The sequence below is a fragment of the Mesocricetus auratus genome, unplaced genomic scaffold (genome assembly GCF_017639785.1).
Source record: "Mesocricetus auratus isolate SY011 unplaced genomic scaffold, BCM_Maur_2.0 Super-Scaffold_100676, whole genome shotgun sequence".
Taxonomy (NCBI): Eukaryota; Metazoa; Chordata; class Mammalia; order Rodentia; family Cricetidae; genus Mesocricetus; species Mesocricetus auratus.
This window is the reverse complement of record NW_024429266.1, coordinates 147,016,126-147,032,212: the sequence shown is the minus strand read 5'-3', so window position 1 is coordinate 147,032,212 and position 16,087 is coordinate 147,016,126. Positions and strand designations below refer to the sequence as shown.

Here is a 16,087-nt window from a genome sequence, read left to right as displayed (position 1 = left end):
CAGTTAAGGTAAAGGAGAGGGCCAGTGTGGAAGGAGCCGAGAGCAGCACAGACTTTGTGATGGGCACTGTGCTTGGAATTTGTGTATTCACTAATCATAAAGGTCTAATCATACCGTTCTCTGGGGGCCAAATAAGGAAACTGAGGCACACAGGGATTTGATGGACACACCCAGATTCGTACGTCAAGTGGAAGAGTGTCCTTGTGCTACTCTGTCACTGACAGAACTAGGGGCCTAGGAAAGGCCTAGTATGATTCCCTAGTTGTGACCCTAACAGTTGGGTGGGCTTTTGGGCCATTCTCTGAGGGCTTTAGTGGGAGGAAAGCTGAGTGGGAGCATCAGGAGGTAGGCCTTGCCTTAGAGGAGGAAGGAATGTGGTACTGGAGGGCTCACAGGGGCACAATCAGCTTGCAGGGGCCCAGGGTGGGGCACCTTCTCTGAGCATCCTGGCCCCTGGTCAAGCCTACAGAAAGGCTGCTGTGCCCAGTGATTCCACTTCTGGGACAGTGGTTGGCAGAGCATGGGCCTCCCCAGTACTGCTCATGGCAACTGTGGGGTAGAACAGGCCAGTTTGTGGGACTGGGAGTTTGGAAATGGGTGGGACCCAATCCCTGGCAAGTCTGAGGTGCTAGGACGCAGGAGGCTGTAGGGCGTGGCCCTAGGTTGCCCTCAGTGCCCTCTCAGGGAGGATTTATCTGAAACACTCTGCCAAGCCAGGCTCTTCGGTCACTCCCCGGGGGTAGGAGGATGCTCAGGCCTCTGTGGGGCATCAGTCCAGGACGGGAGCTTGGAGTGGGGGTGGGTTTCCATCCTCTCAGGGTGTCTGACAGGATCTTCAGGGAAGGGACTCCAGATCATCCCTCCAGGAGTCGCCTGAGGCTACCATGCTGCCTGAGGCTTCAGCATAAGCAGGTGTCACGGCTGAGTCGGGCTGGTTACTTCCTATCAGCCTCATTGTCTCCAGTCGTGGCTCCCTAGCCCACCCCAGCCCCGCCCCTGCAACAATGTGTGTAGCAGAGCCTTCTTCTCTGATCTCTGGACTCACCTTGTTGCCTTTCCATGTGTCCGTCCTGCCAGCTGGGCCAGGCTGTGTCTGCGGCCACACACACCACACACGCCTCACACGCTCCACCACCATCTACATCCCCTCCTTCACACAGGCCCACCACCTTCAGGGATCACAGCACAGACCTAGCAGCTGGCACAGCCGTCACCTCCCTCCCCTCTCCCCAGCCCAGCTCCCCACCCTGTCTCCCCCCCCCATTTCTCTTCTCTAGAATCCTGGAGAGAACTGTCTCCCCACAGGGTGCCCCAGCCCTCACCTCTTCTGAGTCATTGCTGGTTTGTTGGACCCTCCCCACCCTATAATGTATCCCTTGCCTTGGTATATTACTTTTCCGTTAACTACAAAACCCTTCCTAGCATTCTGTACTATACTGGACTGGCTACTGTCAGCCCTGCAGGTGCAGACCAGGACCACTTTTCCCAGGGAAAATTCCAAAGCGGCTCCTGTCGGGAATGGCGGGCTGCCTCAGTTTCCCCTCATGAGAGGGCAAAGTTGGGGAAGGGTCATCTCTTGGACTCAGCCTGTAGCGGGGACAGCTCATGCTGTGGAGGACCAACTTGGTCCCCAGGGACAGGTGGTGACTTGGTGATCAGCCAGCTCTGCTCCAGGTGCCATGTGGCCCGCCTTCCATTTGTAGGGAGGGCTAGGGGTGCAGTCTCCTTCTCAGACTCCCTTCCTTTCTGCACCCCTATATTGGACTTCTCTGCCGGGTGTGAAAGAACCAGGGCATCTTGTGAGTGCTAAGGACTGCTCTTGGCTGGTTTTGGGGGGGTTTGGTTGGGTGGTCTGCTGGAGGGTCCTTCCTGTTTCTTGACCTTGGCTGGGCTTCTCCAGCCCTCTGCTCCACTGCGCACCAGGGCCCCTCACCCACCATGCGCGGCCTCCGCCCGCCCGCTGCCGCCGGCCTGGGGCTGCCGTCCGCGGCACCCTCGGGGCAGTAAATATTATATTACCACAGGGTGTGCAGTACGTGACCTGAGACGGGCCCCGGGGCTTAAGTTTCCCCGAGATGGAGCTCACGCACCAGCTCCCCCCACCCTAAAAATTCAATTAAAAAAAATAACAGGAAAGACGCAGCGCGCCGAGGGCCTGCCAGAGCGGTGCCGTGGCGCTCCGGCGGTAATTGGTTCTGCATAGCTCGGGGAAATTGGCAGAAAAAATAAATCAGCCGGGAGCCGGGAGTCCAGACGCTGCGGGGAGGGGGCGGGGGCTGCAGCGCAGAGCAGGCCTGGCGCAGCGTTGACGAATGTCCTGTTTGAGGGCAAGGGCTTGGCCAGCTGGAGGGTCCTGCGTGGGGAGGGAGAACTGGAACTCACCCGTCTTTTCTAGCATTTCTCCTGGGTGTGCACATCCAGCCCTGTAACGGTGTGGAGCGTCTATCTGCTGGGCTTTTGGGGAGTCCCCGTGTGATGGGTCGGGGATCAGAGATCTTTGCCCCCACACACGATGGAGTTTAATTTAACCCCTCACGAGGGCTACAGTACCCCAGCAGTGCTCAGAAGGCTTTCCAAAGCTCTGGATTCTGGGAGGGCTGTCTTGGGGCAGCCGGGGTGCAAGCTTCCATATTCATGGCTGCTGGCCTCCCCACAGCGTCTGCAGTAGCTAATCAAGGGTCCATAAATTTCTTTCTTGGAGAAAGTGTGCTCCCAACACAGAAGGGATTTATTTTAGTGTGGGGCAACTTAGACTCTGGCCTCTGCCCTAGACAACACAAGGGGGGCAGGAAAAGAACCCTCTAGGTCCTTTGGGAGTTTGCAGTCTGCTTGTAGAGGGGTCGCTCATACAAAAGAACCCACCAGACTGAAGGTTGTGGAGGAGTCCCAAGAAGATCTCCTGGGAATAAAGAAGCATGTTTCAGAGTAGGAGTAGGAGGGCCAGGCTGTGTGTGGGAGGTTTCCTGGAGCAGGCGGGCAACACTGAGGTGAGCACCCGGCAGGCTGGCAGGGAGCAGGGACCCTATAAATGTATGGACTATGAGTGCATGCATACACACAGTTGCCTCTGTGGTGTGTGGAGCCCTGGTGAACAAGCGCACTCCACCTGTCTCTCATAGCCAGCCCCTGTATGACATCCATGACATACCTTCTGCCACCCACCTTGATCAGTATCTGTTCCGGCTACGCACCAGTCACCTGAGACAGATCAAAGAAGCTGCCCTGGCCTTGAAGCTTGGCCACAGTGAGCTCCCCACTGCCCTGGAGCAGGCTGAGGACTGGCTTCTGCGTCTCCGTGCCCTGGCAGAGGAGGTAGGGAATCCTGAAAGGCCTTTCTTCTTCAGCCTTCCGGCCTCCTGGAAGGTAGACCAAATGTTTACACTGTGATACATTCCTGGGTCTGTTGCTGAGTGACCTCACGCAGGTTCGTTAACCTGAGCATTAGTGTGCCCATTTGCCAGACACAAGAGCGTACTTACTAGGCATTGCAGGGTCCAATTCAGAGCCTGGTACACATTAAGTACTCAATAGATGGCCTCGCCTGCCGAAGGATGTCAGAGCAAGGCTAGTACCAGAACCCAGAGTGTCTGGCTCTAGGTCTCATGATGAAACCTGCTTCCCTAGGAACCTGACTCCTGGCCCCCCCAGGGCCTGTCTATGGGAAATGTGGATGGTGAGAAGGGATGGTACCCAGTTATGTACAGGAAGAGGGTGTCTGGAACAGAGGGCTATAGAAGGACTGCTTGGAAAGGGGTGATGAGCCCTAGAGTTTCCCTGGGCAGGGTGATAGGCATATGACCAGTTCCTTTGGACATATCCTCATAGTGGTAGGGACTGTCCCCCAACGTTGGCAGCCTCTGGCGTCTTGCTCCTGACCCTATCCTCTTTACAGAATTTGTTCTGTGGCTAGGAGAAGGCAAGGGCTGGAGAATCCTCCTCAACATCCTTCCAGTTCCTAACCCCAGGTCTGGAGCCTCACTCTCTCTGAGGAGCCCTGGAAAGATGGTGAGGAGGCCCTGTTGCAGTGGTGTCTACTCCTGTAAGCCTGCAGACCTTAGGGCCCTAGGGTCAGCAGGAGGAAGAAGGAGGCTCATCTGTGCAGGCCAAATCTCCCACAAAAGAAGACTTAAGAGTTACGCTTCATACTCTATGCAGGGGCATCTTCCCAGAAACCCATGGGCGTCTCAGAGACATTTGTGGGAGCTCCTCTCTAAGCTGAGAGCCTAAGGCAGGGTCCTGAGTGGCCAGTATGGGCTGGGAGCTGGGTGAGGCAAGGCCATTGTGGCCCTTGAGTCCGAGATCAGGACGTGTCACCCACCGTCCCCACCTTGACTGCCACCCCCTCTCCAGCCCCAGAACAGCCTGCCAGACATCATCATCTGGATGCTGCAGGGTGATAAGCGTGTGGCCTACCAACGGGTGCCCACCCATGAAGTCCTCTTCTCCCGGCGGGGTCCCAGCTACTGTGGCAGGAACTGTGGGAAGCTGCAGACCATCTTTCTGAAAGTGAGTATTCTCTCTGTCAGAGCCACCATGGGATTTTCTCAACATATGGCATCCCTTCGGCTTCCCTGGCTCTCCGTCCAGTCCTGCTCTGAAACTCTCTGAAAGTCCTCAGACATTCATCTTGGGAAGGGAGGGGTATTCAAGTAAACTAACTTGCTTTTTCTTCAGTTTCCCTCAAACTCTCCAGACCCCATGCAGTGAGTCTAGGAGGCTTGTTGGTAGGAGCTGGGAGATGGGTTTGGTAGTGATGTAGGAAAACATAGCCTGGTGGCACCCGTCTGTCCTAGCATCTGGGAGGCAGAGACAGGGGTGTCAGGTTATCCTTGGCTACACATTGAGTCTGAGAACAGCCTGGGCTATGTAAGACCCCATTTTTATTTTTTGTTTTTTAAGAAGTAAACTCAGGGCACCGTGTGTGTGTTTGTGTGTGTCCAAGACTTTATTGCTTACTGGTAACCCTAACTAAGACAACCAGGACTGAGATCATCAGTACACGGAGATTGGCCTTTCAGAGGGGAAGATGCAGGGTGTGTGTGTGTGTGTGTGTGTGTGTGTGTGTGTGTGTGTGTGTTAGGTAGGAATCATGGTCTTCCCACCTGCTCCTGGACCATATGAGGTACATTCTTTGTTTGATCCTAACCTCAGGTTCTGGCCTCAGATTGCCCTCCTGGGCTGACCCTGTCCTTGTGCAGTGTGGGATGGGCTGGCAGGGCAGTGGGTGGTGAGAGGGCAGGCAGGCCTGGTAGGCTCTGGAACACCTCTCCCTCCAGTTCTGACCTCTTTGCCCTGAAGCCTCCAGGAGGTGAACTGAAAATGTTCCCCGATTCCATGCGAAAGAGAAAAAAAAAAAAGATATAGAATTGTTTCTCGAAGTCTTCCCCACTGAGTTCATGAGCCTGCCAGTAGCTCCTGAGCAAGCGCTACAAAAATGTTGGCAGCGGGCAGAGACCAAGCAAACACTGGTGTTCCTTAACTTAAACCCAAGCTGGAAAAAGTGAGCACCAGCAGAAGAGAGGAGCCCCAAACTAGACATTTCTTTATTTGCTGTTGCTATTTTCGGTTGGGCAGGCTGGCCCCGTCTGGGGGAGGTTGGTGGTGGGGAACTCGAGGTGGGGGAAGAAAGGGAGGAGGCAGGCATTCCTGCCATGTCCCAGGGGCTGGTGGCTTGGAGGGAAAAGGACAGCTAGCCACCCGGAGGGAGGGGACAGTTGAAATGAATACCGCAGGGAGTTCCTGGGGACTGCTGGGGTAAGAGGCACTTCCACACCTCTCCACGGAAGACTGGAAGGAGATGGGCCCAGGGACAGGAGAGGGTCAACCAACAATGGGCTATGTCACTTCCTAAGCCTTCCCTTGGCCTGCGCTCTACCTCCAGGGCTCCAGGCCTTCCCCACCAGCTTAGGAACCCCCCTCCTAGCTCTCAGCCTTTTCTGAACCCTGCTGCTCTCACTCAGTGAACTACCTCTCACCGTGGTGTCTCCTCTAGGGGACAGGATGTCATTTTAAGAGGGAGGAACTCTGCTCCCCAAGGCCGCATCTGACCTTTGGTTTCAGTCAAATGGTGAAGTAATCGTAGGGAACATATATATGTTTTTAAATATTGGGTTGTTGTGGTTATTCCATCTGGCAGAGCTTCTGAAGCCTTCGGGATAAAAAACAGCTGAACAGCAAAGAGCGGTTAGTGTGCTGATAAGCGCTGGAAATTGTGGGGACATTAGATGCAATGCTCATGTCTAGCCAAAGCATGAAGTACTGAACATGAAATGAAGTGGCTTTAACGGCTCCTCTTCTGGAGCAGGGTCCCTGCTCTTCGGTTTCTAGGATGGTGCTGTCCAGCGCAGCAGCCTTGTATAGCTATTTAAACTAGAGAATGTCAAATAAAATGAAAACCGCAGTTCCCTGATTACACGAGCCACTTCTCAAATGGCTTGTGGCTGCCCTATTGGACCTTGCAGACCTGAGCCATTTCCATTGTAGGAGACAGTTCCCTCAGATGACAGAAGTAAGACGATGGCAGGAGAAGGGGATATTAGCGACCCTGTTGCAGACAGGACCCAATCTGTAGAGAGCTCCTACATGACTGCTATAGCTTTCTTTGGTGAACAAGACTATTGTGGAAAAAACTTCTTGGTTATCTATGCCATTCTATGACATTTGGTGTAATCCCCCAACAGGGTACACCTGACTTGGTGTTGAGCTGGTATGTCCAGGCCTGAGGGGCTGTGAGTGTTTGTGTTTCTTTGATCCCAGTATCCCATGGAAGGTGTGCCCGGGACCCGAATGCCTGTGCAGATCCGGGTCAAGCTCTGGTTTGGGCTTTCTGTGGATGAGAAAGAATTCAACCAGTTTGCCGAGGGGAAGCTCTCTGTCTTTGCCGAAACGGTAGGTACCTGCCCACATACTGGCCCTTGGATCCTGGAGTTGCATGACCCCTCACCTCTCTTCCTTCTTTGGTCTGCAGTATGAGAACCAGACGAAGCTGGCGCTGGTTGGGAACTGGGGCACAACAGGCCTCACCTACCCCAAGTTTTCTGACGTCACAGGCAAGATCAAACTACCAAAGGATAGCTTCCGGCCTTCCACCGGCTGGGCCTGGGCAGGGGACTGGTTCGTGTGTCCGGAGAAGACGTGAGTCCCATAGTGGTAGAGTGCAGGGTAGGGTGTCCAACCATGTCCCCCCTTTCTTCCTAGCTTCTCCTCTTGAGCTCTGTGGATCCTTCTACCTGCTCCTCGCTGATCACAGCGACTGCTGCTTGAACCTGCCTGGGGCTGGCGCTTACCATGAAAACTCAAACACTCAGAAATAAAGTGCTACATGCGGCTGGGGAGACACTCAGCAGACAAAGCACTTGTCACACAAGTGACTTGATGGTTTTAGTTCCTTGGAACCCATGATAAAGCCCAGTGCTGTACCTGACTATAACCTCAGTGCTCCCACAATGAGATGGGAACAAAGACACGAGACTCCCCTGAGGCCTTTGGGACAGCTGGCGTGGCATACTTAGCAGTAACAACCAAGAGACCTTGTTTTAAACAGATGGAAAGTGAGGACCGACATCCAAGATTGTCCTCTGACCTCCACATGGATGCCATAGTATGTGTGCACTCCCTCCAAACCTGCATCTACCATGTGCATGTACACACACATGTTCATACACATATACAGAGTTCTTTATTAGTAAGCATACCTGGGAGTTGGCACCCAGTCATGTGTCTTGTCCTCCATGATACAACAAAGTCCTCTCATTGCACATATGTGACCATTCCTGTTCCAGGCAGCTCACTTGCTCCCTGGATGGTCCCAGTTCATACATCCTATGCCACCCTCTATGCTTTTTTTATAGATGGGTGACATCCAGTAACTTTTATTTCTAAAAGCTTGAAGTATATTATAGAATCAAGTATTAAATCTTGAATGTATAGCTTGATGACATTTCCTTTGTGCTATCCGTTGGGCTTTGGTGCCTCCTATTGGTTCCCTTTTTCTTCTTGTACCTTGGGTGACACATTCTTTGGTCTGTGACCATCCCTACCTGCTCCGAGCCTCCTTTTCATCCCTGTCCCTGTCTCTCTGCACTACCCCCTGTAGCTGTGTTGTAGTGAGGTTGACAGTGCAGGTGGGCTGAGGTATAATGCTGTCTTGGAGGCAGAAGATGGGTGGTAGGGTGTCTCAGTGACCCTCTGACCGTCCTCCCCAATAGCCTACTCCATGATGCTGACGCTGGTCATCTGAGCTTTGTGGAGGAGGTTTTTGAGAACCAGACCCGGCTACCTGGAGGCCAGTGGATTTATATGAGTGATAACTACACCGATGTGGTAAGGGGACGCTCCCGGTGGTTAGTCTATGCTTTTCCCGGGGTCCTGGGTGTTTGGTCCCATGAAGAGTTTGTGACTCAAGAAGACTGGGTGTCTTCTCCCCTGCTCCTGCTTTCTGACCCAATTGCTCTGTGCTCCAGCAGGATGGCGTCCTTGTGTCATGTGGGTGCCCAGTCTGTATCATCTCACACTTGCCTATTGTGTCTCTAGAATGGGGAGAAGGTGCTTCCGAAGGATGATATTGAATGCCCGCTAGGCTGGAAGTGGGAAGATGAAGAATGGTCCACAGACCTCAACCGGGCTGTTGATGAGCAAGGTGGGAACACACAGAGACTGGGGCCTTACCCCAGCCGGATCCTAGGTGTGCTAGTGAGACATTGAAGGCCCCAGACAGTTGTCTGGCTTCCATTGGGTTATTTCACCCAGGAGCTTCCTGAACATGCCTCCACCTCAAGCTACCAGTTAGGCCCAGAGTTTTAGCGTCTCAGGGTCTGAGCATGCCCCACAAAGAGAGATAGCTTAGGATTTGCTGACAATGACTTACAGGTTTTATTTACCCCACCCCCTAGGCTGGGAGTACAGCATCACCATCCCCCCAGACCGAAAGCCAAAACACTGGGTCCCTGCTGAGAAGATGTATTACACTCACAGACGTCGGCGCTGGGTCCGACTGCGCAGGAGGGACCTCAGCCAGATGGAGGCACTGAAGAGGGTGAGCCAAGGGAGGTGGGTGGGAGCGGGGCTTCCACACGGAGGAAGGAGTGGACGAAGGGTAGACCTGTGTGCCCTGACAAACACACACAGGCACACGAGATCTGTGTTAGTTATGTTTCAGTTGCTATGATAAAGCAATTTGTAGAAAAGGAGTTGATGGGCTTATAGTCCAGAGGGTTAGAGTCTCCCACGGTTGGGAGGCACAGCTGCAGTTAGTAGGCATGGAGTCGGAGCAGGAAGCCCAGAGCTCACGTCTTGAAACAGCATGCGGCAGAGAGAGAAAACTGGTGCAAGGATTTTAAATTCAAGCCCTCCCCCACCCCGTGACACAGTTTCTTTAGCAAGGCTACACCACCTAGACCTCCCCAAGCAGTGCCACCAACTGGGGACCAAGTATTCAAATGCCTGGGGGACATTCTCATTCAAAACATCTCAAGTCCCAGTGAATTCACTGACAGGTCTCATCCATATCAATTTAGCACATATACACACATACACATCACACTGAAAATAAGGGTCACGCTCTACACACAGATCACACCTCCCAAAACACAGACCACACTTGGAACTTGTAGATTATGCCAGCCTCCACAGATCACACCTGGTGCTCATGGATTCCCCCCGGCCCCCAGAACAGATACGCATGTCCGAGTACTGTGGAATTCATCTGTAGCATTCACTTGCAGTTTCTGAAGGTGTGAGGGTGTCAAAGGAAGTACTTGGTGTTTGGTTTCCTAGGGGGAAACTCCATGATATGGAGACATAGGGCAGGGGCCCTGGAACCCCACAGATAATCCTTACCTGGAGGCAGGGAATGGGGTCTACACCCTCTGAGCTGTCTGCCATTGGCTACTGGCTGGTAGGACGTAGGACGTGCTGTGACACATGTCTTCACAGGGAGGTGGCTTTCTAGTGGTGGGCTGGCTCCTGAGCCATGCTTCTGGCTGCTGGTGATAGGCCACAGTGTGAGTGTGTTGCTAGTGAAGGACCAGATAAGACCCGTCGGTGTTCACCCAAGGATGCCATGGAAAACAGTACAGGCCCACAGGACTACCTTGTGATCACACGTGACCACATGCACGTGTCCCCCAAGTCTGGGAATGTTCATGCTCATCCCAGCCTCAGGACCTGACTTCCCTGGTCTTCTTGTCATCCAGCCTTCATTCCTAAGAACACATTTGGGTTTTGGTAGCAGAACCAGGCCTCTCCCACTGTTGAAGTGGGAAAGTCTTTAGGGTACCAAGCTTCCCTTCTCCCCTTTGAGCAGCGGCTCTAGAGAGGGATGTCTGGCTCTGGGGAGAGGTAAGTGTTGTGGACAAGCTGCTGTGAACCAGGCTGACATTCCTCCTGTCCATGGAAGACATCCAGTTGTTAGAGGTGTGGGCCTGGCTTAGGGTCCCAGACTGAGTTGACATCTGACAGCAGAAGCTGTGTCACTCTCTCACAGGGCCCGGGACCAGGCAGTTCCCGGCTTCCTGCAGGAAAGGGTCCCGTTAGAGGAGAGGCAGGGGCCCCTCACAGTTGGCCTAGGTCCACAGCCTGGTGAGAAGCAGCCTGGCCTTGGGAAGCAGACTCTGCGCTTGGCCTCTGAACTGCAGACCCATTTCTATGTTTAGAAGCCGGGACGTGAAGGGGGAAAAGGAAATGACAAGGAAAGCTGGATTCAGGCAGTCCACCCCTAGTTCAAATAAACAGACCAGTGTCTAGCTCTGCTGCTGCTACCTTCCCTGCAGGCCTCCTCAGCTACCCTGTGGCCTAGGCGCTCCTTTCTCTCATGGGTTGCCTGCCTCAAGGCTGCCTAAAGCCACCTTGTTGCAGGTGGCTCTTCCAGGCTTAACCCTTGGAGTCCTGCCCTGACACTCCCTCACAGCTGCCTTCCTTCTCCTACAGCACAGGCAGGCAGAGGCTGAGGGCGAGGGCTGGGAGTACGCCTCTCTCTTTGGCTGGAAGTTCCACCTGGAGTACCGCAAGACAGATGCTTTCCGCCGCCGCCGCTGGCGCCGCCGCATGGAGCCACTGGAGAAGACCGGGCCTGCAGCTGTGTTTGCCCTCGAGGGGGCCCTGGTACATTGGGTTGCATCTGGCTGGGCTTGGGTGGGGTGCAGCTTGCCTTTCCAAGGCTGATGTGGGACAGGCATGGAGCCCCTAGGGTCATGGTTTTCAGATGGAACATTGGCCAGCCATCCTGGCTTGGGTCCCTGTGGGGTGGCGTGTGGGGAGAGTGAGTGGCATTCTGGGTGTCTTCCTAAAATAAGTCAGCTTCTTTCTTGACACTGGGAGACCTGCTGCTTCTCCGAGTGTGAAGATGAGAGCAGAGAGGGAGGTGGGCTGGGGCTCTAAGTGGCTCACCAGACAGCAAAGTCAAAGGACTTAGAGCTTCCTGCAGAGACGGGCTGGCACGGGTGACAAAAGTCTGGGAGTGACCCGGGAGGTCTGGTGACCCTGGCATGTTCTTGACTGGACAGTTCTCCCCAGGAGGAGGCTTTGATAGGGTTTGGGGGAGACATACCTGAAAAAGGGAAATCCTGGAGGGCTACCGTTCCCCTGTGCCATTGTCTGTAGTCACTAGGACTGGAGTTTGTTTAAGTGACTCAAGATCTGGGTGGTGAGCCCCAGGAAGAGATGAAGGCAACCGAAGCAGGGACATTTGGGGCTGCCATACAGCCTGTTCTCTGTTCTGCTAGTCTAGAGACTCCTGGAGACAGAGTGAGAGACCTGAATGAGACCACTGTATTATGTATGCCTTTTTTTTGTGGGGACTCTGGGGTGTGAACCTGGGAAGCAGGTCCCATCAGCCTTTATAAACAAGGTTGTCTGTGTCGATGTGTATTTGCATATCAGTGGGTCCTGGCAGCTGTGAGGCCTGGGAGAGTTTAGTGGGGGAGGGCCCAGAATGTGATGACTTGATGATTGGAAGCAGAGAAGGAGGTGGAAGCCAGTGGTGGTCCCCCAAAGGCTGGCCAGAGATGTCCTTCAGCTCAGGTAGTGCAGGAGAGGAAACCCCTCGAAGGCCAGATAAAAGCCTGTGAAAGGCTTGTAGAGAGAACCTTCTAGTCCTAGACAAAGCCTGGGAGAGAAGCAGAGTCATTCTGGGCTCTGGACCACTAGGCAGTTGTCAGCCAGGACAGGAGAAAATGAGATAGCTCTGTGGCTTCAGGAAGTGGGGCTGTGTGTGGCTGTCTTTGTCCTGTGTTGGCCTGGTTTGGGCACTGGGCAGGTCCTTGGGATTGTCCTGTGCTTGAGGCTGGAAGTAGGGGAGGAAGAACTTGAGGAAGTCCAGTCTCATTAGGCAGAGACTGGAGGCTGGGGAGATGGTTCCGTGGGCAGAATGCAAGTCTGGGGGCCTGAGTTTGAGCCCTAGCTTCTACATTAAAAAGCTAGGTGTGGTGGCATGTGCTTCCCCAGTATCGGGGAAACAGAGGCAGGAGGATCCCTGGGGCCATTGGCCAGTCAGCCTAGCCTAACCATTGGTACCTAGGTTCTACTGACAGATAGTCTCAGAAAACAATGCTAACACTACAGAGATACTCCACTCATAAGAGCCGATGAGCAAGGAGGCTTTGGGCCCCACTCATCTGAAAGGTGCTCTGGAGAGGAGCCAGGTACCAGCTGGCAGGAGACGAGGTTTTCAAGGCATCCGTGGGACTCCTTTCTCTGTCTCAGCTTCATCTCATGGTTGTTTTCTCCTCGGTAACAACGATGGTGCTGGTGGCAGAAGATATGCCACATCCGGACAGCCATAGCACCCTGTTAGACAAAGGCATGTTGCCTTCCTCCCATATGGAGAGCCCAACGTGGTTCAACCCCAGGAATAAAATGGACTTAGCTGGTTGTGTGCCTGTGTCAGCTCCTGTGGCTGGGGTGAGGGGTGGAAAGGCTGGATGACCACACTTGGGCTCTGTGATTGGCAGCACCACTAGGTTTGCTAGAGGAACTTCTGAAAAGGAAGAGATACTAGAAATAGTGGTAATCAGAGAGTTTGGAGGGCTGGTCCAGGATTCTTCTCAATGGATACCATGGAGCTGGGTGCCTAGTTGAGCAGAGGTGAGCTCCGGTTGGAGCAGGGGTTGGGGACCATGAATAAAGTAGCTATGGAAAGTAATTGAGAGAATGTCCCATCAGGAGATCCAGGGGTAAGGTTACTACACAAGGAAGGAGCTGTGGGACCAAGGTGGTATTTGGAGAGGCAGAGGGACACACATGGGCATCAAAGGCTCAGCAATGTAGATGGTAAGGGAGCCAAGAGGGCTAAGCCACAGAGTGAGCCCAGAGTTGCTGAGTTCACTGTTGACTCTGGCTAGTCTGACATTCAGTGTAGCTGTGTGAGGAAAGCAGATCTAGTGGCAGCCTGCCAGGTGGCCAGGGCAGGGGAAGCAGGATGAGCTGGGGTTGAGTGTCAGCTGGGAGGGGCAGGGCATATGTCCAGAGGTGCCCAGAAACGCATGGATAAAGGTAGGTGCTAGAACAGGGTGGGACTTGGAGAAGGAAGACAAGCAAGGCTAGGAGATGTGGCCCACGACTCTCAATGTAAAGACACGGGAATGGGGTGTGGTGATGATGAAATTTCCCAGAGACACTGGAGTAGCTGCTGTTTGTGGGAAAGCATGTCATGGGGGTTCACTGAAGTCAAATGTCAAGTTGGCAGACATGGGAGGGTTGATGGAGTTTTACTCATTTGTGATTAGCTCATGATACAAGGAAGAAACCAGCCTCAGGAAGCCCTCTGTATCCTTGCAGAACACGATTGCCTGAGGGAGAATATCTGTGACTGCTAGGGTGGATCCCCTAGGCTTCTGTAGTACCCTTAGGAGTTCAGTTTCTGGGAGGAGCTTTTATCCTTTTTGATAGTAACTGTCTGGATCATTTTGTAACTGAGTAAAGGGAATCCCCTCAGCCCCAGTGCAGACACACGATCCCATCCTACGTGTCCCCGTACCATACTTCATTTTTACAGTCAACTTCACCTGCTTCCATCTCTGAGCTTATTGGCCTTGTACTGGAACATTCTGGTGTCATAGCCCAGGGATTGGGACTCGTTCTGTATCACAGGACAGATTGCCAAGTGCTCTGTTACTAGGAACCCACAACTGATCCCTGGTGTCCTGACCCGCACCTGGTGTAAGTGTGATGGGTGACAGGCTTCTCGGGTGCTCTGGATCTTGCTTCTGCCTCCCATGCCTCTGGGACTCTGTTACATCACTTGGAAGAGACCTCATCTTAGCATCTCTGGAAGGATTAGCAGCGACTGTGTAGGCTAAGGAGCAGAGAAGTCAGCTAAGGACCTGTTACAATGCTGGCTCTGATGCAGTGTCCGGGTGGGGCTCACGAATCTCTACAGCTAACAAGGTCCTTCCTAAGTAACAAGCTGCTGCTGCTGCTGCTGCTTCTGCCTCCAGGGCCATCCATGAGTGTGGAGGACAGAAGAAAGAGTGCATTGGCCTCCGTCTAGATGCTTTTCTGAGACAGGCTGGGTGTATGACCAATGTCACGGATGGAGGCAAGATAAGATAGCTTGGTCTGCCCTTTGGCAGATCTGATGCTAGAGGCTTGGTCCATGGGAGAACTCCTCTGTGATTTAGGGTGGAACAGAGATTTTCATGTGTGACTGTGAAGAAACCTGCTGCCTTCTATATCTTTGCTATTCTATAGTTATTCCAGAGTGACCATGCTGAGGGGGGGGAAGCTTGGAGGAGGTTATAGAGAGAGACCTTGAAAGAGCCAGGGAATGTCTGTGGGTGGGGTCAGAGGAACCTCCTGGGAATCTGAGAGGTTTGAATGTCTGGGCCCCAGGACTAGGCCTGGCTATGCCTTGCCTCCTGCCACCCCTCCCCTGGCCTGCCAGCACCCTCTGGAAATCGTCTCCTTGGAAGGCAGGCCCTGTCTGCTCGTTAGCACCAGCAGCAGGGGCCAAGCCTGGCTCCCTCCTCAGAGCGGGAGGCCCTGGCTCAGTCTGCTAAGCGTCTGCTGTCTCCATCCCGCGCATTATTTTATTTTCGTATTATTCTTTTTCCAGCTAATATCCTGGCATTCCCAAAGACACAGGGTTTCATAATCTTCCTGGCGTTCCCAGGGAGCTGGGAATCGGAGTACAAAGCCGCTATTATAGCGAGTTCCATCAGCCTCCTCCTTACCCCACACCCCTTGCTGCCGCCACAGCCACCACCGCCCGACTCCCACCCAGTCACCCCCTCCTGACGCCACCAGCCTCTTTGGGAACTCTAGTGACGGCTTCTGGGGATGAGCTCACGGAATCTGTCCTGTCGCCCTTGCCCTAGGCCTGCCCTCCAGGCACGAGGATTTTTCCAAGCCCTGCCTCTGCAGTTGGCCTTGCTAGAGGGGCAAGGCTTCCCCAGCTGCTGAGGCAGCCTGGCCAGGGGGAAGGGAGGGAGGAGACAGGCCTGAAGTGAGTGCTGGCGGCCTTGGTGTCTTCTAGAGCTGAGAAAGACTTTGTGTTCAAAGGTGTATGTGAGCTTTGGAGCTGCAGGAGCCTTGGAAAGTTGGATGCCTTTCTTTCTCCCTCCCTCCCTTCCTCCCTCCCTCCCTCCCTCCCTCCCTCCCTCCCTCCCTCCCTCCCTCCCTCTCTCCTTCCCTCCCGTGTGTGTGTGTGTGTGTGTGTGTGTGTGTGTGTGTGTGTGTGTGTGTGTGTGTGTTGCCCTTTGGCACAGCTGATGCTTGTGTATGTGTGTCTGTGTGATAGTTAAATTCTGGTGTCAGGCCTCTGGCATTATCTACTCCTCTAGAGCATCCAAGTCCCCAAGAGAGAATTACTTAATCTTTTTAACCATGTGCCACAAATCAGACAGATAGGTTTACATGTTGCCCTGTATCCCACAGTGATCCTGGAAGACTGGATGCTGACATTAGCCCATTTTACAGCTGGGGGCAGCTGAGGTGCTGAACCTAGCCTCTATCTACATATGACTCTTTAAATTCTTTTCTAAAGTAATCAGAATAAGAAAATGCAGTTCCTGCCATACTGGGTGATGCAGCTATAGGGTAATGATGTCACTGTCCCTGCAGATCATTCTTTGGGCTCTGAACGTTACCACAG

At 53.6% G+C, this 16,087-nt stretch overlaps 1 protein-coding gene across 22 annotated transcripts in view; it reads left to right on the top strand.

Annotated features, from left to right (window-relative positions):
* The window catches only part of Dysf (dysferlin), a 200,191-nt gene that overhangs the window by 94,984 nt on the left and 89,120 nt on the right, over positions 1-16,087 (top strand). For all 22 annotated transcript variants that reach the window (XM_040737838.1, XM_005071085.4, XM_005071079.4 and 19 more), the window contains 8 exons: positions 3,120-3,312; positions 4,351-4,506; positions 6,757-6,888; positions 6,968-7,134; positions 8,208-8,322; positions 8,533-8,638; positions 8,892-9,034; positions 10,927-11,100. In XM_040737838.1, the coding sequence (XP_040593772.1) occupies positions 3,120-3,312; positions 4,351-4,506; positions 6,757-6,888; positions 6,968-7,134; positions 8,208-8,322; positions 8,533-8,638; positions 8,892-9,034; positions 10,927-11,100 (1,186 nt within the window). The remainder of the gene's footprint in view (positions 1-3,119; positions 3,313-4,350; positions 4,507-6,756; positions 6,889-6,967; positions 7,135-8,207; positions 8,323-8,532; positions 8,639-8,891; positions 9,035-10,926; positions 11,101-16,087) is intronic.